We start from the raw sequence: 23,660 nt of genomic DNA, 5'->3' as shown, positions 1-23,660 counted from the left end.
CTGGCCTTAGCACCACGCCCCCCAGATTCTTATTTTATGGCGAATTCTATGCTCCCAACTTTGTAGGAAAACTTTGTGGAAGGCACCTTTCTGTCCCTCAAACACCAGAGATGAGGAAGGCGATCTTGTCCAACATCAGTGAGCTCTGGCCTCACAATTGTTCTTCTGGATTTCACACAGGGGCACTCCAAAATCTTGTCCACTTTTCTTCGAAGAGTGAAAGCTGTTAAAGCTGCAAAGCACGGCCCACCGCCACATTTTCCCCATTCCTCCGGCACATTCACATGCATTCTTCCTCACTTTCCAGAATGTTTTCATGAGCGTCCACGTCCCACCCTTTGCAACGATCAAATCAACTATTTCTCTTTCAACCTCAAGAACAATAAATCACCACTCTTACTGTGTGTATGTTGATGTCTGTGATACATAAGATGGGTAATTTAAGATCTGGAGGGCGAATCATTTCTGAGGAAATGACCCAGCTTAGTACCGTCACCACTGACTCCGCTCTTCACAGGTCAACAGGCTTTTAAAGCCTTTTTTGTTTTTACTCTTTGATTGTGTAGTTGTTTAAGACGGCATTCTGCAGCACGCCATATGGTCGTGTGTGTGTGTGTCTCGATAGAAGATTCTCTCAAGGCCCATCATCCACCTGAAAGACCCATGAAAGCCACCCAAAATATGTACTGTAAATTTGACACACCACAGAGAAGAGTATTTTTAAGAAGCCAAACAAATTGGAATGAATAAAAAAAAAATTGCCAAGTATGTGAACTCAGGCTTTAAAATGGTCAAGAACTGAGACATTCTTTCAGCTTTCAGATGCTGTGGGCGTTGCTGAATGCTCTGAAAACCCTGCACCGTTTAAATTTCAGCTGTCAATCAAAAATGTGCCTTCAGGATTCCCAGCGATGCACACTGCACATGCTCTCACGGGCCGCAGAGAGGTACTCTGGCGGCCAGGCAGCTTCCGAGCCCCAGCGTAATTAATAAAACACATTACACTTCAGGAAAGATGTAATTTTTCGAGTTGTCGTCATAGTTTGATGGCTAAAAGGACACTGTACTGGTAGAACTGGGCGACGTTATTATGAATAGGGAAGTGGCAATTCCGCCGAAAAGCCACTGCATAGAACAAGGGCGCTGGGTGTTTATAAAGTGGGGGAGGGCCGATTCATGCTGTTGCCTTCTTGTGTCAACGCGACCCCGTTTTAGCCCCACCCAGAAAATCCAGACAACTGAGATGGTTAAAGTGTTTTAAGCTATATCTAAAAAATTCAGGACTATATTGTTCTACGTCTTCGCACGTTTTCAGCATTTCCCGTCAAACATATTGTATTTAGAAACTCAACTCAATGCATTGGTCTATTCCAGTGTTATGTTACTACATACAGTAGTCGATAAATGTGTTCTTTAATTAAGCACCATCAGACAAATATGCGAGGCTGCTTTCCTGTTGAATTCTGCTGCTGGCATGCACATGCTTGGTATCACCGACATTGCAAGCATACACCCAGGCCACTACATCTGTATCACTGCTGTGGCACATACGAACAATGCATGTTCCCATAGTGCCTTCTTTTGGTGTGCATTTGTGACAGGAGCTATAAATTAGCCCCCTCTCAGCACTCTCCAGGCAGAAGTTGAAAGTCATATGTTGTGGCTTTTGGGATGTCTTGCGGGGAGAATCTGTTGGCCAGAAAGGAAACAGGCTTTGCCCCTGAGTTGACATATTTCTTCCTGCAATAACAACTCCTTGAAGGATGTGTGACGTCTTGGTGTTTGCAGTGTGGAACACTGCATCAGCTGGAGGGCCACATATGTTGGATATGGCCCGTAGCCCTCGGAATGACATTAAATCAATATTTAAAAGGCTGTGATAAATGATGGAAGCACTTTTTGACACTGGGTTTATGGGATGTAAAATATGCATGTGATCTTTGCTAAATGCCTGTGATCCACTGATGTATCTCTCTTGAACTTAGTCAGTGCCAACATTCTGAGTATTTTAAAACAGAGAGACACACAAATTCTTACCAAGGATATACAGTACATACTATATATATATATATATATTCATGGGCCATAACATTGGATATGCTTTTCCACAGTTGTATATAAATAACATGACAATAAAAGATGATTCTTCTTCTTCTTCTACTAGTAATCCTCAATCTTGATTGGAATTTTGAGCGCAGAATTGAATTCCATTGTCCAGACTCACCCAACGCGATTATTTCTGCTGCGTCTTGAGAAACTACACTGGAATTGTGCGCTCATCTACTTTTTTTTTTGAATGCATGACAAAAATTTAGATGTCATTTGGGATACATTGTGGTTCTCTACAAGCATGCATTTCTAATAGGCTTTACAAGATCAGGATTTCCTGATACACCTCTTGCACTGGATGGCAAGTGTACTCAACATTGTGCCTGTAAAATAAGTGTAAATAAGAAGAACATTTAATGAAAGGGCTAAGTTGTGGAGAAGCAAATCCACATAGATATGTTTTAATGCTTATTTTCATTTTAGTTTACTGCCAATTGTCACTACTTACTTCCCTTTTTTAAAAGCAAGAACAAAGCCCTCCCCACACACCTGCTATATGCTTGTGTGAAACATGGAATTCGTTATTTTTTTGTTGAAAAGGGCGTGGAGGCTGATACAGTAAACTTTCGCACTCCCTTCTCCTTTAGTGCCTGCGTTTTTATTTTTTTATTATTGTATTTTTTTCAAATTCATTACCATCTCCAGAGGCGCGTCGTAGGGGTTAATTTAGCACGGGGGCGGGGGAGGGCGCACACTGGGCCAGTTGTGCCGGTCACTCCCGCAGAGGCGCGATGGCCTTTTTGTCAAGAGCTCTCTTGTCTTTGCACAGGACACTCGCTCGCATTCACAGTCGTGACAGTGGCGCACAAAAGAGAAGAGAGATGCGTTTTAAAAGGCGCCTTTATTCTCCGGCTGGGTGGTGACCGTGGGCGCTCTGAGTGGATCATTGTGGAAAAGTAGGAGAAGGAGAAAGAACACGCGGATGAGTTGCGGGATTTTCTAACTATCTCGTCACCCAACCACCCACGAATACCTCAGCCTCACTCGCGGTTTGGATGACGCGCCCCAATTTTTTACGCGTCGCTTTTACGCACCGACTTGCGAGACGCCAGGGAACGCCGTCATTGGGATCCGGTACCTATTACAGTGACGTTTAAAGTCATGTGGCGTCTCAATCTCGGTGGTCAACTTTAAAGAAGAACACACTTCTGGATCTCTGTCTATGTAAAGGATGCCGGTTGATAACTTGGCAAACATGGAGGAAAAACTGTGGATATTGGAAGACCTCAATATGATGTACATCCGTCAGATTGCTCTCAGCTTGCAGGTAAAAGTTATTGCAACCGACCAATTTGCACACACTGCATTTAGATCCATTATATCAGTATCCCTCTCTCTCTGCCTCTGACGATAATGGCCAGGGTATAGAGATATTAATTGCTTTATTATTACAGTGTGCAGTGGTGTAGAACTGCACTGCATCATACCCAGAGCTGTTTTTAATATTAGGTAACATTTATTTAGCTTCTTAACCAGTATTATTAAGTGTAGGGCAAAGTAAATTTGTCTAGAAGCAATCATGTCTCTACACAGTAGATTGCTCTCAGGTAAAGATTGTTTGCAATCACTCTTTCTTCTTTTTCCTTTAGCATATGCATCATTTATTTTCCATTTGGTCACTTCATTAGGAACAGCCACATATGACACGTTCCTGAATCAAAGATTCATCTCTCAATGTTTCCAGTCAGTTTGTTGGTAAAAATCGATTGAAATCACTATTTTCTAATCTTTTTGCACCTAACATTATTTTCCGTATGGCCACAATGGTTATATCATCATCGCTTCTGCCTCTACAAGGATGATTGATCATTTTTGATGGTATGGCTTATTTTAATTTGCAGTGATCTAGGGCTGCACTACTGTACATCATGCTGAGAGGTGGTTTTAATACTGTATTTTGGTTATATTATTTAGCCCAGAATCTCAGTATAACAGCAAAAATGAAAAAAAGTTGTCAGTAAGATTCATCCTTCAGATTGGTTGTTTTGAACTCCTCTTTTTGTGTCTTTTGTAGCCTTTTCGTGCCACTCCTTTAAACTAGTTAAGAGTCACAGTTGTAATGAGTGTTTTTTTTATTGACCTCCCAGCTTGCTTGTAAGCAGACTCAATGACATCCGAAATCTATTTTCAGAGTACAGTGCTTCCCCTTCGGTGGCCCGTTGAGCCGGCAGCTGTGCCTTGGTGTTGCTGAGCCCGCACAGGGGGTTGTGTAGTCATGCTGACGCTGGCCTGCATGTTATAGTGAGAGCAACAATGTGCATGCCATCCATCCTCTTGGGGTTCACACGCAGTGCACAGCTGCACATTTCGACCCTCACGAGTCCCTCTGGGAGCGTCCGTCCACGCGTTTTCCACTGCGTGTGCATGTGTGTATGTTACGCATTGTGTTCAGACAGAGGAAGGAGTCACGCCATGCTGCCAGTAACTACACAAACAAACAATCTCTATCTCTTCTTTTAAAAGATGGAAAAATGTCTCTTTCTTATGAGTTGGCTGGAAGTTGTCATTTGCTGGACTATTTTATGGATTCATGACTGTTAAAAGAAAGTGTCTGTGGTACAGATGTGCAACAGTGTTTTTTTGAGCTGATAGGAGATTTGTGAGTATGACATGAAAAGCCCATTGAGTCTCACTTTTTCTATACACAGTGGAGCCACGGTTTTCATATGCCCTAGTATTCATATTCGTACATCTGTTCGGTTTTCGTGCAAAAAAAACAAAACAAAACACAACTCGACCATTAATTTCCCAGAATCAATGCACGTTCATCCGAAGCCCTTCGTAAGTTGTGTGAAAAGGGTTTAACAGAGCGCAAAGCATATTCCACAATGCAAGCTTTTATTAACAACTCAAGGCAATAACAGGTCTCCCGGCCTGCTCGGCAACACTCAGGCAACATCGGTGTAACACACCCTATTAGAAGTCAGACCTTCAAAATAAAAGCAGGCAGTATATAACCCAGGGGCGCACATAACAATTTTGATCAGTTTTTCAAAGGAGCAGCAGAGGTTGTTGGTTGGCGCAAATTTTTTCCCCAACCCACTGACCTCACTGGATGAACTTAAAGGCTTGCAGTATGGGACCATGCGATCAGCTGATTTGGTGCAGTTCTCTAGGTCACTGGTCCCCACTCTTTTTTTCACCATGACCGATTTCACATAGACAAAACATATTTTGACAGATTGTCGTAGCTGCTGCGGCGAGATGCCCACGAAGCTCGCTGCCTTGTCAGCTGCACCACCGCACTCAGCAAATGTCATCACCACCCCGCGAGTGGCGCCGGTTGAAGGGGAGTTTCTCATGCAGCTGAGCTCAACAAAAATATTTGTTGGTTTAAATGAGTTGTACGTGAACGACACACCTCTACTCGACACTCGTCCACCGCTCCGCCCTCCCCCCAAAAAAGAACATGCGAAATGCTTATTACGCAAATGCACAGTGACACACGACACTTGACTCTAGTGTGCTACGTGCATATATTTTGAGTGTGTATATACACACCTGCGCACCACTTATGTTCATCCCTGATAATGCCACATGGTGGCTTATTTAGCAGTCGCACTCAATAATCGTGTACACAATAGCTTGAGTTCCATTGCTAACTAAGCCACAATAGAGCCAAAAAAACTGCTGTAACTTTATACTCATGCGCGTTTATCTTGAAAGCCTGACTTTTGAAAGGATTTTTTGCTAAGTTTGGCCCAACTTGTCTGTGTTTTTCAAGCAGAGCGGCAGGCTTGTTATTGCCTTGAGTTGTTAATAAACCCTTTTTACACAATATGATACAAAGTTTAGAGTGCAAGCCATTTGATAAAGAAGGCGATAAAATTCAAGAAAGAAACATTTTTCCCATCGCTACCCTCCTCCCTGTATACGCTATTGAGAGTCTTCAGTAAAGGTAAACGTGATGGTAAATGTTAATTTATCCACTGTTTTCTATACATAAAACTATAGTTATATTCCCTCTAAAGTATATTTTTGGTTGATATGTTTGGAACAGTGGCACATTGGACGACTGTTTAGAGCGTCTGCCTCACTGTTATGAGGACCGGGGTTCAATCCCCGGCCCCGCCTGTGTGGAGTTTCCATGTTCTCCCCGTGCCTGCGTGGGTTTTCTCCGGGCACTCTGGTTTCCTCCACATCCCAAAAACATGCATGGTAGGTTAATTGAAGACTCTAAATTGCCCTTAGGTGTGAATGTGAGTGTGGATTGTTGTTTGTTTGTATGTGCCCTGCGATTGGCTGGCAACCAGTTCAGGGTGTACCCCGCCTCCTGCCCGATGATAGCTGGGATAGGCTCCAGCACTCCCGTGACCCTTGTGGGGATAGGCGGCTCAGAAAATGGATGGATGGATGTTTGGAACAGATTCATTGGATTTACATTTATTGGCAAATATTGATTTAGTTTTTGTGTATTTCTGTTTTAGTTAGTCTTTCTGGAATGGATTAATCATGAAAAACGAGGTCCACTGATCTTCTTATGGGCTTGTTATGCCTTGGGGCAATTCAGTGATCATGCGGTCTGTTCGGCCTAAGTTGATGTGGTCGCTAATAAACTTATTAGTTCTTGACACAGAGCCTGCATTTTGTTTCGCTCCTACATGAAAGTGGGACTTTGTCTCAATGCTGGGTCTCGCCAATTATGATGTGAAGCAATGCCAGACATTTTAAATGTAGCAATTTAAATGTGTTTACGAGGAGAGGAATGCATCATAACAAGATTTTTGATGTCAAGTAGGAAAACAATCCTGTCCCATCTGTATGTCGCCACACAGAGGGGCCATTATTTGGCAGAAATACAGTATATAAATTTCCACATTGTCAACTTTGCCATCTTCCTCACCCACTTACTTGTTTGCTCTCCCTCCCCCATATCCTCCTCAGACTGGGTGGGTTTATGAGACAGGGATTCTTTGTGAGGCTGAGCTGTACAGTTTGCTGTCTAACTGTAATTTCTGGAGGTTTACTTGCTCCCATAAAACCTCCTGCTGGATCATCACAAGTTGCCGTTATTACAGTGGAAAGCCGTTAGGGATTCTCCCTCCGGTCATATATACCGCACACCCCATCCACACACTACACAAGCAACATCATGACTCACAAAGGAGTATGCTGTTTGTTTGTTTTTTAATCCTTAAAAAGGGCACTCATCAAAACAGGAGTACCGTAAACTATATTTTAGTATATATTTTTTTTAAATATGTAGTTATTATATTCATAATGCAATACTAATAACACATTTGATGGATAACAGCTGCCAATAATTCAAATACTCGTCAGCAAAATTAATAGATTTTTCAACAGGAAATTCAGCGGGCAATCTCTTTACTGTTATTGATCAAATTATATGAAAATGACCCATATGTGTTTTGAAGGTTCTTCAGTTTTGACATCGAATGGAGATATGGTTGTTAAGATACTCACGACATGCAGGAGACCACTGAGAATTGTTACATTTTCATTATGTTCAAATGTTGTCATAAAACGGAGATACATTGTTTTCATCAGGCAGTAACTATAATCAGAAGTTCAGTATCTACAGTATTGTGTGAAGCCTTGTTCTTTCAGTGCTTTTTCTTTGGTTGTCATCCCATTTAAACAACAACTATGTTTTCAGTGCTGAGGTTCCTGCATTCTTCAGGCATATAATTGCTTGGTCAGGAGGCACGTGACCAGGCATTGTTATTTTCATGCCCCGTAGCGAGTCACTTTCCGACTCTTCACGTTTTAACAGGTCTGCAGTAGGAATGACTGCATTCCTGGCTCCTTTTCCTCTTTACCCACAATTCTCTCACTTCATTGCTTCTTCCTGAGTCACAAGTGCAAAGGCGCCTGATGTCCACAGAACGCAGGATTCCCCCTCAAATGGAGAGATGGCTGATGGGAAGCAGGAAATGGTCTTGTGTAATTACCATTTCCCCCTGGGAGTGACATCACGAAAGCTTTGAACTCTTTGCCATGAATAGACTTAAACAGAGCATTTCCTGTTACCACAGCCGGATACACGTGGATACTTTTTTTTTGGTCTTTTTATCTAACATCCGCCTGGTTTCTTCCCCTGCCATGCTGCTCTCAACTTTCCTCACCTTGACTAATCCTGCCCCCTCATTAAATTCAGAGGGCCTGAGATGGACACTTTCGCCCCCTGTGTAATTTTAGCATCTGACCTCACCTTGGATCCTTATCAGGGCAGTGGCAGCGTTAAATAAGGAAGGACATTGGATTTCTAAGTTTGTGAATGTGTGTGGGCTCCTGTAATAAAAGCAGGATTTGCACTAATCATTTCATTCTGCAAGTCATCCATTGTTTGGAGAAGTAAAATCCTGTGTGTTTGTGTGTGTGTGTTTGTTTGAGAGCGAGAGAGAGAGAGAGCGAGAGAGAGAGACCTCATGGTTTTGAGTGACCCCACAGGGTTGCAGCCTAGAGATACATGGACTAGGACAGAAAAGTAGCTCGAATGAACAGCTGAGGCATTGAATTGTGCAGTAGTCCAGTTTGTGCCAGAAACAATGTAAAACATATCCAATAATATTAAAAGATGAGAAAGTGGATTTCAAACAAACACATTGCATGTATGCAGGGGGTCCATTGGTGTCAACCAAGAACACTATTACCAGAGAGGACCGACACATATTACTCACTGGCCCGGCTGGTACCACACCTTTATTTAAGGAGATTCAGTACAAGAATTGAAACAAAATGTCTTAACAAAAAATAGTAATAGTTTTTGGGGGTTCAAAACTTTGTTACATCTCTTGTTATTCTCATTAGAATGTGCCTGTAATGTGTTCAACAAGTGTAATAAACCAACTCAAAGTTACGTAAACCTATTCTTTGTTCCATTAAGAGCGCGAGGAGATGTGCCAATATCTCTCCTTGCCTCAAGTTGTTCCCACTTTTCCGATTTTATTAGCCAGGCTCATATCCAGTTTCGTATTTATTTATTTATTGTTTTTTAACCTGTCCTGTTCAGGTGCATGGCCATGCAAAATGGTGGATCTGTATACCACAGCACGGTGGGGTCACAATACCTGGAAGAACCTGTGAGTTGATATAGTGTGTCTATAGAAATTATTAGTGAATGAACACCATATGACATGCATGTTAGTCAACTGGTGTACGGCGTTGCTGTGCCGGCAAACAGAGGAAGGGTGGGCCTGGCTCCCTCCACCCGCAAGGGGGAGCCAAGCCAAGGGGCGCATCTCCCTGGGGACCCAGCCAGGGGGACGCCAGCTACTCCCCAGGACCCAGGGCATATCCAGTCTCTTAATCAGCTATATTTGATAATTAATTGGGTGTGGTTGCTCTTTGACCTGATGTGTTTGCGATTCCATGAATTTAAACGGTACACCTGTATCTTAATAAAATCCACTGCAAAAAAGCAAAAAAAACACTGAAGCTCTGCTTAGCTATTGGCTTTGACATGGTAGTGTTTCCATGAACAAACCCCAATTCCAATGAAGTTGGGACATTGTGTAAAAGCTAAATAAAAACAGAGTACAATGTTTTGCTCATCCTTTTCAACCTATATCCAATTGAATACACTACAAAGACAAGATATTTAATGTTCAAACTGGTAAATATATTTTTTGTGTGCAAATATTCACTCATTTTGACTGATGCCTACAACATGTTCCATAAAAGCTGGGACAGGGGCAAAAAAAGACTGGGAAAGTGAGAAGTGCTCAAAAAACACAGCTGGAACATTCAACAGTTGAACATGTTAATTGGAAACGGGTGAGTGTCATGACTCAATATGAGCGTGAGCATCCCTGAAAAGCTCAGTCATTCACAAGAAAAGATGGCGTGAGATTCACTTCTTTTTGAACAACTGTACGAGCAAATAGTCCAACAGTTTAAAGTTTCCCAAGGTACACTTGCAAGAAATTTTGGGATTTCACCATGTATGCTCCATAATATAGTTAAAAGACTCAGAGAATCTGCACCTAGGAAAACCAGCATTGAATGCCTGTGACCTTCTATCCCTCAAACGGCACTGTATTAAAAACCGGCATTATTGTGGAAAAGATATTACCGCGTAGGCTCAGGAAAACTTCAGACTGCCATTGTCAGTTAACACAGCTCGTCGATACGTCTACAAATGTAAGTTAAAACTTTACCATGCAAAGCAAAAATAATCAACTATATCCAGAAATGCCACCAGCTTCTCTGGGCCGGAGCTCATCTGAAATTGATTGGCGCAAAGTGGAAAAGTGTGCTGTGGTCTGACGAGTCCACGTTTCAAATTGTTTGTGTAAATCATGGACGGCATGTCTTCCAGGCCAAAGAGTAAAAGGACCATCCGGATTGTTATCAGTGCAAAGTTCAAAAGCCAGTATCTGTGATGGTATGGTGGTGTGTTAGTACCCATGACAAGGGTAACTCGCACATCTGTGACGGCACCATTAATTCTGAAAGGTACATGCAGGTTTTAGACTGACATATGCTGCCATCCAAGCAATGTCTTTTTCAGGGACATCCCTGCTTATTTCAGCACGACAATGCCAAGACACATTCTGCACGTGTTAGAACAACGTGACTCCGTAATAAAAGAGTGTGAGTACCATGTCTCCCATTGAAAATGTGTGGCGCCTTATGAAGCGCAAAAGACCCCAGACTATTGAGCAACTGAAGTTGCACATCAAGCAAGAATGGGAAAGATTACTGGAAAGAGACTGACCCAAAGACTGGAACAGTGGCTGAACCTCTGACCTGCCCTATGATGAGCGGGGTGAGGTGGGAGTTCCTTGCTGATGTCATATTTGACCTCTCACACGCTCTCAATATGCTAAATGTAGCAGTAGTCATGCCTTGGATAACTGTGAGATTCTCTCCAGGTCTTAAATATCTGTTGGCTTAACCATGCTGAACGTATGTAACCAGTAGTACCAAGATTATCTTTCCTGATGCATTTAAAAAAATAATAATAAATAAATAAATAAATGTATAAAAGATTTAAATTTTTTATTTATTTATTTTAGAAGTTCTCTCTGTTGCAATCACAGTTGAGTCTTAGCTTCTGTGCCTGCATTGTTCCACACATCATGTTTTCCAAATGTGAGGTCATGCAAGGCCAAAGGTCAAGTTGACATGATTTTATCTATGCCTCCAGTCGGACAGTAAACCAGTATGCACTCAAGCAAGACTGATGAATCTCTACTTTGTAGATGAATTTCCAGTGACAGCAAACGTTAATCCTATTTGTGTCATGGGTGTGTGTTATGGTTGTTGTCTTCCCCCTGTCTCGTACACACCGGCTCCTGAGAGCATCTTCCCCACCTGTGCCTCGTTTACCCGAATTACCCCAGGCATTTAACCTCGTGTCTCATTCTTTCTGGTCGCCAGTTCGTTGTACCTTGTTGTCACGTTCCAGCATTCCTTGTTTCCACGTCACTGACTCATAGTAAGCCTAGACGCTGTTCTGATTATTGACCTTGCCTTTTTGCCTCACGTTTTTTGGATACTGTTGCCTTTGCGGATTGCCTGCCTGTGTACCGACCTCTGCCCATTTATTAAAACTCTCTTTTTGAAACTAACTGTCCATTGAATTGGAGTCATGCATTTTGGGTCCTGTCCTTTGTTCCGTCCCTGAAAATTCGCACTGTAACAAGAAAACAAAGCGGGTGGTCTTCGCTGGCTCACCTGGTGAAGAAATTATTCTGCGCAACAGCTGACTTTTTGGGGTTGTGTCCATTTTGTAAGCCTTTGCTCAGGAGGGCCTTGGGAATTTCAAATTGTCCATAAATTGAGTTTGGGCTAAGGTTATTTTCAGTGCCATCATCCAAGAAATTAGTCCTCCTCCATCCATCCATTTTCTGAGCCGTTTCTCCTCACTAGGGTTGCAGGCGTGCTGGAGCCTATCCCAGCTCTCATCGGGCAGGAGGTTGCCAGCCAATTGCAGGGCACATATAAACAAACAACCATTCACACTCGCATTCACACCTACGGGCAATTTAGAGTTGTCAATAACCTACAATGCATATTTTTGGGATGTGGGAAGAAACCGGAGTGCCCGGAGAAAACCCACGCAGGCACGGGGAGAACATGCAAACTCCACACAGGCGGGGCCTCAGAACTGTGAGGCAGACACTCTAACCAGTCGTCCACCGTGCCGCTGAAATTAGTCCTCAATATAATTAAATTCATTTTCTTATTAAATACATAGTCTTTTTTTTTTTTTTTTTTTTTTTTTTTTTTTTTTTTTTTTTTTTAATATTCCCCCCTTTTTTTCTGTTCAGCACAAGGTACTTTTATTTGGAACATTCACATTTTGTGAGTACTTGAAATTTCAACAGGGGCCAAAAGTTTTTTTTTTTTTAACAATATCTGATTTTTTCCCCCCCCCTTGAGGGTTAAACTAAATTCATATCAAATTACCTTGATCACATGCACAGTTATACACAGTATTGCACAATGTGTTATGAAATGTTTGAGACCTGACCAATTTGTACTAACAATAAAGCAAAGCAACTCCTCAATTGAACTGCAACAACAACAAGCAAAACAAATGAAATACCAGTAGTATAAGACAAAAAGGGTATTTCTTAAATTACTGCAGTATTAAAGAATGCACTGGTTTGGGTGTAAGAGAGTTGGGAAGATGAATTTGAAAAAACAAAACAAAATACAGTAGTTAGCTGAGAAATGCAAAAATGGATGAAATAATACAATATGCAAATAGAATTTGCAAAGGATATGCAAAGACTCATAATTCTTTGTGTAATTGCCTGAAATGAATTACAGTTGCGTTGTCATTCACTTGCGTCGATTTGAAACCTTTATTACTCACATGCGTAGATATACAGCGGTGCCTTTTCCTGGAGTTTTTTGTTTTTTTTAATCTGAGCTGTCGTTCGACCGACTTTTTGCTTTGACTTGCCAGTGCAGAACTGAGATATACGCAAGTGCTGTATGGTAGCAGTGAACTCAACTCAACTCAACACACTTTACAATAAGCCGCAGTTTGGCAAATAGCAAAATTATTCATTAAAAAAAAAAAAAAATGCTTCATGCTTAATGCCTTTTCCAGTTGAAGTTTACTGTCAAACTAAACAGAAAACAAAGACAATTACACTTTGTGTATTTAAAACAACCACACTTATCCTGCAGTCCACTAGCGTAATGCTTACACATTTTTTTTCATTGTCTTTATTAGACTTTACACCGATTTGATCGGGCTGATTGGTATCGGCGATATTTAGCATTTTATGCTGATCGGCTGATCGGCTTTAATGTCATAATTCGCCGATCCGATCAATGACGTCATTGATCGGCTCCACAAAAGACATTTACTCCGCTTTGCCGCGTGCACAGTATATTTGAATCCAAAAGGTAGTTTATTTTTAGCCTTGTCACGTGTCTTTTGACGTAGTACTGTAAATATCTCACGGCCAAAGAAGTTATTTAATAAAAAAAATTTAAAAAAATAAAATAAAAAACCTCGGCGGTGTGGGACAGACAACACGTCAAAGACAGGCAACACATAATGCCCGGATCAGCCTACAAGACAAATTTGCTCTTTCAGACTACTGCAATAAAATCTTGTATTCCGCATCCCGGTTTTTACGATCATTGGGCTTTGTCTTGTCAACTCAAATGCGACCGGATACACTCGTTACCGTGGCGACGACGACAAGAGTGGAGCGATCAACACAAGATTTGAGTACAGATTTAACTTAATAATAATGAAATAAAAGCTAATCCTATATAGTATACTCTACATATCCAAGAATAACAAGTCAATGTAAATTTATCACGACATTCAAGCTAACGTTGCAAACTGTTTCATCAGTTTTTTTGTTTTTTTTATTTGCACCTAATTTGTATACATTTTTAACACTTGTTTAAAACATCTTTTTAAACATAGTAAGGGAGCTACACATTTTCAATTCAATATCATAGCCATTCCATAAGTCAACTCCTGCAACGGAGACACAGCCCTGTTTTATGTTTGTTCTTATATTTTTTTAAATACACCTGTTCCCCTTTCTCTAGTTTTGAATTACCATCTATGTTGTGGTCCCTTAATCTTTTAAGAAATGATTTAAACACTATCTAGGAAGCAACATGTAGACGGAAAATGTTACTTACAGTCATATATTCTTTATCCTCTGCATTGAATGACTAATATTAGTCCCATACTGATGAATTGAGAGAGAAGTTGAGACGTCTCAATGAAGCATTATTATGAATCCCACTTGAGTTCTAGGCAGGACACACACTGCTGCAATATTGGCTGCTTTATCCAGGCAGGACTGCCTAGAATTTAAGTGGGATTTATAATAATGCCTCAATTAACAGTATATCTGTTTGTCTGTCTTATACTGCCCCAAGGTGGGCACACCAGAAGGAGCAGCATTCAATTGATGCAGTGTGACAAAACCTAATTGTTTTTAATTCCATTAAATTTTGTCATGACTGTATGTACAATGGCGGCACGGTGGCCGACTGGTTAGAGCGTCAGCCTCACAGTTCTGAGGTGCGGGGATCAATCCCCGTCCCCGCCTGTGTGGAGTTTGCATGTTCTCCCCGTGCCTGCGTGGGTTTTCTCTGGGCACTCCGGTTTCCTCCCACATCCCAAAAACATGCATTAATTGGAGACTTGAAATTGCCCGTAGGTGTGACTTGTGAGCGCAAATGGTTGTTTGTTTGTTTGTGCCCTGCGATTGGCTGGCAACCAGTTAAGGGTGTACCCTGCCTCCTGCCCGATGACAGCCGGGATAGGCTCCAGCATGCCCGCGACCCTAGTGAGGAGAAGCGGCTCAGATAATGGATGGATGGATGGATGTATGTACAATATTATGGAGTACTATAATCCCTCGTTAAAATAAACATGACAAGAATTGTTTTTGGGCAATGCTGGAAGAGATTAATGGCACTCCTATTTCATTGGGAAAAGGTAATTTGAGATACAAGTGTTTTGAGTTACGAGTGTGGTCACGGAACAAATTAAACTCATCTCATGGCACCACTGTATTTGTTTAATGCGGTGAATATACTGTACCTCTGGGCCATGTCAAAGACTGCTTAGGTTAAGATTAAGATTAGAAGTTAATTACAGTTAAAAATGATCATAAATGTTATCAAAAACATTATACAACCAAAAGATAAGAACGTTTACTAAATTATAGCAAGTTGGAATATTTTGGAATACATTAAAAAAAATTATTAAATGAAGGCAATGTATTTTGTTAGTTAGTTCTTTTCCAATCTCTGCATGAGACTATTAAAAAAATATAGTAAGTACAGTATGTGTGTGTGTGTGTGTTTGTACAGTATGTTAGCTCAGCTAAAGTCTGTTTGGCTACCGTGGATGTTTTTGCTGAAGCTAACAGCTTTTGCTCTCTGGTGATACACATGACACAGTCATGTCTGAGCCAATACACATTCCTCTACAATGGCGCACTTCATTGAACACTCCTCCCTCCACTGAGCCCGCGAGTGTGTCTGAGTAAATATTTGAGTAATAAATCAGTGCTGTTGGCTACTTTCTCAAGCAGATACCTTTGGTTCGGTAAAGGTATATCCGTTATAACCGGGGGGGTGCGCTTTTTGCCCTATGTGCCCCTATCTGTATGATTTGCCCCTTTTCTGGAATGGAAAATGGGAGAAGCGTTAAAAAGTGCACCCAAAGTACTGTGCACCCCCATTTTAAAAAGTTGTTCCAACGCCATTGGTTTTAACATCTTGGACTTGCATGCCTGCAGGTCTCTTTGCAGTATGTCTCTCGCTTCGTTTCTTTAAGAACAGCAGGAAAGACATACAAGTATGTACTAGCAGAAAGTAAAATCTCTACACACCCCTGTCCATTTTCTTCTGCTTATCTAAGGTTGGGTTGCAGGGGGGTTGACAACTTTAGCAGGAAATACTTCCCCAGATTTCGTCCAGCTTATTCGGAGGGATCCCGAGGCGTTCCCAGGCCAGCCATGAGACAGTTTCCCCAGGATTTCTTGGGTCGTCCCCAGGGCCTCCTCCCCGGTGGGACATGGCTGGGACACCTCACCAAGGATGGTTTTAGGGGGCATCCTAAACAGAAGCCCAAGCCTCCTCATCTAGCTCCTTTCGATGCGATATATAAAAAAATCATAATGAATTATGTAAAAAACGAGACCACGGTAAATCATTTCAAAGGTTTTTGTACCATTGTGACTTATAACCTGTCAACTCAATTGAGGAAAAAATATCTATCTTTTTGAGAGGTGAAATAAAAATAAACAACTGAGATACTGTGGTTGCAAAGGTATGCACACCCTCTACAACTGGGAATGTGGCTGTGGGAATGTTCGAAATTAACTTATCACATTCAAAACCATGTTAAATGGGAGTCAGCACACACCTGCCACCACTTAAAGTGCCTCTGATTAACACAGAATAAAGTTCAGGTGTTATAGTTGGAGTTTCCTGACATTTTTAGCTGAAGATTTTGTGCTAACAATGACTGCTATTTGGAACTGTTCACTGCACATCCCCAGTGATAAGAGGGTGTGCACACTTGTGCAACCACATCTCAGTTATTTATTTGTACCCGTCTCGAAAAGAATTCCCCCCCCCCCGTTGTATGGTTTGTAGGTCACATACACATACACGTTTTTATATCACAAAAATCTGAAAAGGGGTGTGTACACTTTTTATATCCACTGTATGCTTACCTGCTTTTTTCCCCCCTACTTACTTACTTTACTTTTTCTTACTTTTTTTTTTTTCTTACTGTGTGTGCTTGTATCTTGCCATGCAGTAGGCGGTATGGACACACTATTTTCCACTTCTTCCTCAGTTCCATGCCAGAAGCCGGCTGAGGAGAAAGGAGGCTTTGTATCACAATGTACCCCTTACATTCTTGGAACAAAAAAAAAGATGTAAGCTTCTCTTCCAACCAACCTCTGGTCCACTGACTCCAAACATTCCGGCTCGTGCACCCCAACACTTGGGCTAACCCCCCTCAAATGTAACACTTAAGTTCACACCCCAGCTAGCCATCGCCCTTGCACCAGTTAGGAGGCGTAACAGCGATCTGAATGGGTGCTCTGTTGTATGAACGGGAACCGGCTAGATGCTGAGGCTGGAACTAGCTTCCTTTGGAAAAACAGTAGGCGTCGGCTAAGAGAGAAAATACCCAGACGGGCCGACAGGTGCTGTTATTGGAACACGAAAGTGACACTTTCACCTTCCAGCTATGTGCTCCTCTCTGTTCTCAATGCTGAAACCATTTGATCATCTCCCTCTGCAGCTGCCTCTCTATATTCACATTTGGATTGCTTTTTTTTTATTTATTTTTTATATAAAGCTCAGCCTGCAGCGTCACCTCCTGTTAATCCTCCCTCTGCTCTCCACCAAGCCAAGCTACTTTAGATTCAGTACTTTGTGGGGACTATTTTGTTTAGGAACTGCAAATTACACCATCAGGATCGAGATAATCCGAATCATTTTAAATAAGATTTATAGCTACATGCTGTTTTAAATAAGTGTTTTCAAGTGGGAATATTAAACACGTGTTTCTTCATCAAAGCATGCAATTAAAAAGATCTGAACTGCTGCAGCTGGGCTTTTATTTGATGATTGTCTGTGTGTGTTTAAATGAACATATGGTAGCCTGAATGTGTTTTGCTGAGCATGTAAATGTTGATTTTGTTGGTGTTTCCATATGAATGCAATTTCCGCTTGTATGTGTTCTCGTATGTTGTAACTTAAGGCCTCACATCTGCACAGTGCACAAGGCTGTGTGCCAGATTTGCTGTTATCTTATTGATTTGGTGTGCCTTTGACACAGCCGATGTGGGAGCTCAATGTATTCTATTTCTGCTTATATCTCTTCTTAGCAACATGACTTCCACATGGAGAGCACTTGGAGTTGCTACATGCTTGCTACATTATTAAATCAACCCATTCCCATTGTGCACATTCCACAGATATCGTCAGCGTCACTGGCGCTGAATTATATGGTTGCAGTTATATTTACTGAGCCAATGTGTGCAAGCTGTCTGCCACCAGCATGCCAAAGACTGTGTAACTGCGTGTGTGTGTGTCATGAATACGAATCATAATTTGGATTGTTGCTGTCTGACCATATGTGTTACCATTCACTGATTGAGGATAAAGAAGCTGGTCCCACTTAAGTCTTTTCTTGCCACAATCTAGTTGTTTTTTCTAAATAAAGTAATCCATAATCTGTTTCAAGGCCAAACAGAGCTACGGTGTTGTTTTATGCATGTAATTATCGACATTCATAAAGCCTTTCTTAACTGTAAGAAGTAGAAATGTTTTAAATAACATGGTAAAATTCTTAATGTTTAAAAACAAGTTACCCATTGCAATACTAATATGCTAAAACAATGATGGGTATTTTTCTTTCTTTTTTCCAGAGGTGGATAGACCACCATAGTTTAAGCAAAGCTCCTGAAGCCCAAGGTAACAGGTCAGCGTGAGGCCATGGCGATGTGCCTGCTATGAGTGTGCCCTTGAGCGCTTTGCAAATGATTGACACCTCGTCAGTCACATCTTGTGTCTCTGATTGCTTGTTTTACCTCAGGCGCAGTGGTTTGGTACACGATGGAGCCAAAGAGGGCTGATTGGTTTTTTTGTTTTTGTTTGGTTTTGCACATTATTTTACTCATGTACTATTGTCAGGTCACACTGACAGTTTTAGGAAATATGACAAAACATGTTTATTTTTTCAATTTTTATTTTTTAACTTTGCTAACTCCCTTTTCAGTGAGGTGCACTGAAGTCGTGAAGTGCTGACATCTCATCTTAATATGACGGCAGTTCGACCACCAGTATTTTTTTTTTTTTGCCTTGAACATTTAGGCCGGTGTTATGATTGTAGAACCTATGTTGTGTTCAGTTTCTGTGCTTTCAGAAACTATTTTTATTCCCAAATTTTGCTCTCTAAATCCCCAAATTTAGCATTTGTTTGGTTTTTATAATTCCATTTAATTGAATTTATAAAAAAAAAAAATTAATACAAAAAAGTTAAAAGAAAAAAACAACAAAAATCAAACACCCAAATTTAGTATTGTTTGTGGTGCATTACCCATGTGCACAATGCTGACAAAGCACTGTGACACATTGCTTCAAATAGTCCAGTTCTAACGCACTGGGGCTCAACTTTTTTTTCCAACTAAATTCTCATGAGAACACACTTAGTGATGCAGTGATACTGATAGTTTATGTCTGTGCAACAGACCTAGTAATGACCCGGTCATTCTAATTTGGTGTGGGGTTTTTTTACGTTAAAAGCATTTAAATGATCTAAAAGTTGATAGCATTTCAGTGTCTAGTCTACAACACACTTATCATTGCAGCTAGCGTGAAGAAAGGCTTGAGTTGTAGAGCCGTCCCGCCCAAAAAAAGCCATGACTGTGCTGTCAAAAAATGCCACATGCCACAAGGCAAACTTTTTATGAGGGAATTCCAGGTTTAGGACGCGGGTCCTCGGCAGTTAGGGTTTAATGACAAGGGCGCTCTGTTGAAAGGAGCCTCTTGTTGTGGTTTGAGGTGCTGAGAGTCATTACGGAGCTGTTCGACAACAGCCCACCTCCCCGCCTCGGCGTGATGAGGTCAGTACAAGCAAAGTGTCCAGCTGGGTGATGTCATGTTTCGGGGTGACATTTTCACACAGTCACCTCGGCAGGCCTTCTGTCATGTCCTTGCACCCTCAAATTGTACATGTGGCCTCCTTCAACCTTAGAGCCAACAGGTGACCATATGCGAGTACACTGTATGCTTTATAATCCTGTCATTATTGGGTGATGGAGAGGTTAATCCATCTGTGACTCCCTTTAACTCTGCATGTCTATTGGGTACAAAGAGAAGCATGGCTCGATTTGATTGGCTAAGACAGGCGGATAACCATGCCAATGACCCCTATTTACCCTTTTGAAACATTGTGCATTGGCCAGTGTCTCACTAGACATAACATGACTACTAACTTAAGTACCTACAGTGGCTATACAGTAAAAAGTCTACACATCCCTGTTTAAATGGCAATGGTATTGTGAATTAAAAAAATAACCATGATAGTTCATTTCAAAACTATTTCCACCATTAATGTGACCGATAAACAATACAAATCAATTGATTAAAAAAATGTAATCTTTTCGAGAGCAGAAGTAAAAATAAACAACTGAAATAATGCGGTTGCACAAGTGTGCACAGCCTCTTATAACTGGGATGCGGCTGTGTTCAGAACTAACTAACTAATCACATTCAAAGTCATGATAAATGGAAGTCAGCACATATTTGCCACCATTTAAACTGCCTCTAATTAAGCCCAATTCAATTTTAGATGTTCAAGTAGGCTTCTCCTGACATTTTTTGAGGGTGTGGACTGCGGACACTTTTTACTTCCTGTCTCGACAAGATGACAAAAAATTCAATTGTACAGGTTATCAGTCTCATTAATGATGGAAAAAGATTTTAAATAATGTATGTTGGTCTCATTTTTCTCACAAAAAGCTGATGTTTGAAGAGAGGTGTGTAGACTTTCTATATCCACTGTAGAAATTGACACACCATTTTGGGACGATATCAATTTACATGCGCCTCATTTTGTGACACTGACACTCTGTGACCACTTTCAGATCTGATTGTGATCACGATTACTAAATTTGTTTTTAGTAGAATTTATGCAGGGGTGAGATGTGGACCTGTGAGGAATCAATACATTTTGGTGTAAATTCAGGATTTTTTTTTCCTTTTGATTTTTTTGATTTTTCAATCCATAATTCCTCTGTGAATAATGCATCAGCTATAAGAAAACAGGCAGTTCATGAGCAATAGTGATAAGCACATCCTCTTGTGTCAGTGGGTTGCAACACCTTCTCGCGTCCAAAGGGGGGCAGGTACACAAGCTTTAAAATTTATTATTTATATCAATGTACTGTGTATATATATATATTTGTCAGATCTGTAATTCATTTATGTAAATGTTATATATTTATATATCCATTTCCAATGTCTCAGTAGGCTACAGTGCAATAATATAGAATGGAAACAAACATCAATGATGGCTGCACGCATAAAACTACACAATTATTCTTCACCAAAAAGCATTTACTGTCTGCAAAGGATACTGAAATGTGAATTTTAGTAAGTTTATTCACTGTGGAGTCACTCCTCTGGGCCGTGATCAGAATTAAGACTTTCTCACAGTGTACAGAAATGTGACGGAAAGAAAGAAGGCGAGAGGATTAGATGTGTTTAAGGAAATGACCATAAGGGTGTGCAGTGGTCCCAGAGAGGAAACAGTGCTCTGTTGTCAGTGAGTCAATAATAGGAAGTGCTCTGGATTCGGAGAGGAAGGGGGCGGGTGAGAGTCGACTCAATGAAAGAATGTCCTCATTTCCTGGGAACCCGTGCTAGTAATGACAGTGAATGAGCAAGATGTTCATTCATTACGTCTCATCAAGATGCTTGTAACAAGTCATGTATCACCACTGTGTCCACGCACGTCTCACGCTTTGTTCCTCAACACCTGCGTTGAACTGTGTGTGTAAATTGTTCTCGGGACGCCCGCTTGGCACAGCTACGTGCTGATGAAACCTTAATCTGATTAACTGCAGTATATTTACAGCTCTAAGTCGTACATTATCAAGCTTCATCTTGTTTGGGTTCCACATGTCTTCTCACTCCTAAGGCTGATGGCACATTATGAACTCTATGTGTTCTGTCAGCTTTCAAGCTGCACTCTTGTTGTTGTGACTCAATAGCTGAGTCTGCTGTCACTGGAGTTTAGTAGCATCTTGACCAAAATGCACAGCGCAAAAACAACTTGAATTGCATTCGTTTTAACAGGTAGTTAAAGTTTTAAGGAGGCAGGTTCTTGCAACATTGATATTGCTTAATTTTTTCCTGAATAATTTTGTAAAAATAACGTGCCTTAAAGCCATCATACTCTCACTACGTTGAAATTCTGGCAAAATACTGTGTTTTCTTGGCAAAATATTAGCATTTACTTAGCAGCTTATCCACTACAGATACTACGTGATACTTAACTAAGTAATTGTGTCATGTGGAATAAGTGTTGATTAATGTTGTCTCGATGCAGTTGGAGTAGAAGTTGCAGTTGTTGAGCTACATTCTCCTTATTCTGCCCAATATAACGCAGAGGTTCTGAAGTCAAACTCATAATGTAATGCTTAACTCTCTGCACGGCTTTCTCCTCAACTCTGGTGCGAACACGTTGCGCAGACATGTTATTAAACCACCGAGATGCACTTTGTTCTCGTGTTGCTACGGCCCAAGGCTGCCCACAGATGAACTCTCTCCTCCTCCGTCCTCATCCTCCTACATGTCATCTGCTTGTATCTCTCATTTCACTGCTCACACACAAACACCTCACGACAATCCTTTTTGCTCCGTACTGCTGAATTGAATGAAAACACAGTTTGGCTGCGTAGCTTTTACAGTACATCCCCTTGTGGCATATTAGCGTGACCGCTGTCTCCTCGTGTTTGGAAATGAGTGCTCGGACACTCCATGAATTGTTATCCAGTGCGGATTTCCTCGAGGCTCGCTCCAAGTCAGCTGATTCCTCCCCTAATTCCTGTTTATTACCACACTCAAACCTTTCCCGTGTAGTTTTCCCTCTTTTCACTTCACCGCAAATGGTACATCAGCAATTGACAAGGCCAAGCGCTTCGCTGCACAACAACTTGCCAGTAGGCTCACATGGGCCAGGCTGTGAGCGCATGCTGGCACGCAGGGAGATGGATGACAGTTTGTATTTTTATCGAGAAGGATGAGTAACTACTCTGTCAGTAATTACATGTATACTCTATGTACCAATTAGACTAGTGGTGCTAATCTTTGTGCAGCCAGTCCTCTTGTTGGATTATTGCTCGATTGAATATAATGTGATTTATTTATTTATTATTATTATTTTTTTAATTATTATTTATTATAGTACTGGTAGTGTAGTGGTACATGCTGCAGGATTGAATCCCTGTCAGTGCATCAATATCCAGCCACTCTTGGTACAGTGTAAAAAAAACTGTGCTAACAAAATCATGCGGGGGACTCACTGTGGAGACCCCTGATGGTACAAGCCGAAAGTCACAACAAGAATTAGATTGTTTAGCTATCATTACTTTAGAAATCTGCTGTTTGTAGCTATCGTGAACAAGCCCCAATTCCAATTAATTTGGGATGTCGTGTAAAACGTAAATAAAAATAGAATACAATGATTTTAAAATTCTTCCATCCATCCATCCATTTTCTACTGATTATCCGGTGCAGTAGCTTTAGCAGGGACGCCCAGACTTCCCTCTCCCCAGCCACTTCATCTAGCTCTTCCGGGGGGATCCTGAGGCGTTCCCAGGGCATCCGAAAGACATAGTCTCTCCAGCGTGTCCTGGGTCGTCCCCAGGGTGTCCTCCCGGTGGGATATGCCCGGAACACCTCACCAGGGAGGCGTCCAGGTGGCATCCGAATCATATGCCCTAGCCAAATCATCTGGCTCCTCTCGATGCGGAGGAGCAGCGGCTCTGCTCTGAGATCCTCCCGGATGGCCGAGCTTCTCACCCCATCTCTAAGGGAGAGCCCGGACACCCTGC

At 41.4% G+C, this 23,660-nt stretch overlaps 1 protein-coding gene across 3 annotated transcripts in view; it reads left to right on the top strand.

Annotated features, from left to right (window-relative positions):
* Nucleotides 1–23,660, top strand: part of rtkna (rhotekin a) — an 82,558-nt gene that overhangs the window by 25,595 nt on the left and 33,303 nt on the right. Inside the window, exon 1 of one of the 3 annotated variants that reach the window (XM_061767275.1) lies at nucleotides 2,818–3,376. The exons of the other annotated variants lie outside the window; for them this stretch is intronic. Coding sequence (XP_061623259.1) covers nucleotides 3,281–3,376 — 96 coding nt within the window. The 5' untranslated portion in view covers nucleotides 2,818–3,280. Of the gene's footprint in view, nucleotides 1–2,817; nucleotides 3,377–23,660 lie in introns of those variants that run through there. 3 annotated transcript variants of the gene reach the window in all.

The sequence above is a fragment of the Phyllopteryx taeniolatus genome, chromosome 3 (assembly GCF_024500385.1).
Source record: "Phyllopteryx taeniolatus isolate TA_2022b chromosome 3, UOR_Ptae_1.2, whole genome shotgun sequence".
In the NCBI taxonomy this organism is placed as follows: domain Eukaryota; kingdom Metazoa; phylum Chordata; class Actinopteri; order Syngnathiformes; family Syngnathidae; genus Phyllopteryx; species Phyllopteryx taeniolatus.
Note: the sequence above shows the minus strand (reverse complement) of the source record. Positions and strands in the feature narration are given on the sequence as shown.